General features: G+C 46.7%; 1 protein-coding gene across 1 annotated transcript in view; it reads left to right on the plus strand.

The window, feature by feature from the left end:
* DCLRE1B (DNA cross-link repair 1B) overlaps window positions 1-960 on the plus strand; it is a 5,913-nt gene extending 4,953 nt beyond the window's left edge. Inside the window, 1 exon segment of the mRNA XM_025052210.1 lies at window positions 1-960. This exon segment is cut by the window's left edge and continues 49 nt beyond it. Coding sequence (XP_024907978.1) covers window positions 1-175 — 175 coding nt within the window. The 3' untranslated portion in view covers window positions 176-960.
* The last annotated feature ends 60 nt before the right edge of the window (window positions 961-1,020 follow it).

Below are 1,020 nucleotides of genomic sequence, written 5' to 3' on the forward strand. Positions count from 1 at the left end.
GGATCCGCCTGTGTCTCACAGTAGTGAGGCAGTCCCTGGGGGCCTAGCACTGAAATACCTTCTGACTCCAGTAAACTTTTTCCAGACAGGGTTCTCCTCCAGGGGCTTTGACCAGCAAGTGGAAAAATACCATAAATCCTTGCTAAGGTCCGGACAAGAGTACCATCTTGTCTGATCCAACATGGCAGTTTGAAGACAGTGGCTGAAGGCTGGTAGGGAGAGTTTGTTTTGGGCATTACTTTTCTATCTTCACAGGATTCTTATGAACTCATGCCAGAGCAACGCTTCTCAAAGTATGTTCATTGGGAGCTTAATATCTGTGGAATCCCTAGTTTACAGTTGACTCTGTTTAAGAAATGCCTTTCATTATAACTCCTTCACAGTCTGGGCACATTTCAGGTTCTAAGAAGACCTGCGGCAACTTAATCTGTTTACATGTATTTAACACAGTATTCCTCTAACTTTTTAGAACATGCAGCCCTTTTACATGGCTGCAGAAAGGGATAGAGCCTGAATCAAAAAGGCCCAGGTTATTCCTATTGTTATCTGGTGTGTCAGGAACCATTCTCTATGTCCCCTTCTCCCTTTTCCTAGATAAAAGCCCCTACATAGTTCTGATTAAGAACTGTGGTGCTGGAGGATAAAGTGACCCAGGCATCACATTCCAATCCTGAGTATCATTGACTTGCCATGACCTTGGGATCTAAGTGACATCCTGTCTTGTCTCTGGGAGGGAACAGGAAGTGATGCAGAGCCTTGGAACAGCAGGGGAAAATTCTACCCCTGCCTCCATGAGAGTTTGCAGTTAGTGTCACTGGGGACCTACCTGGAACAGAGCCAGCTGGGGGATGGGCACCCCTTACCACGGCTATACCTAGAACCAGGCTTAGGGGAGGATAGGCTTCCCAGCTGCCTGGAGGCTCTGACTGACCGAAATAAAATTACAAACTATCAACTGTGCTGCCAGATATTCCTGATCGTTCACATAGCTGGGATATTTGCTGCCACCACCCCCCTAAA

Source organism: Pteropus alecto, unplaced genomic scaffold (genome assembly GCF_000325575.1).
Source record: "Pteropus alecto unplaced genomic scaffold, ASM32557v1 scaffold106, whole genome shotgun sequence".
Lineage (NCBI taxonomy): Eukaryota > Metazoa > Chordata > Mammalia > Chiroptera > Pteropodidae > Pteropus > Pteropus alecto.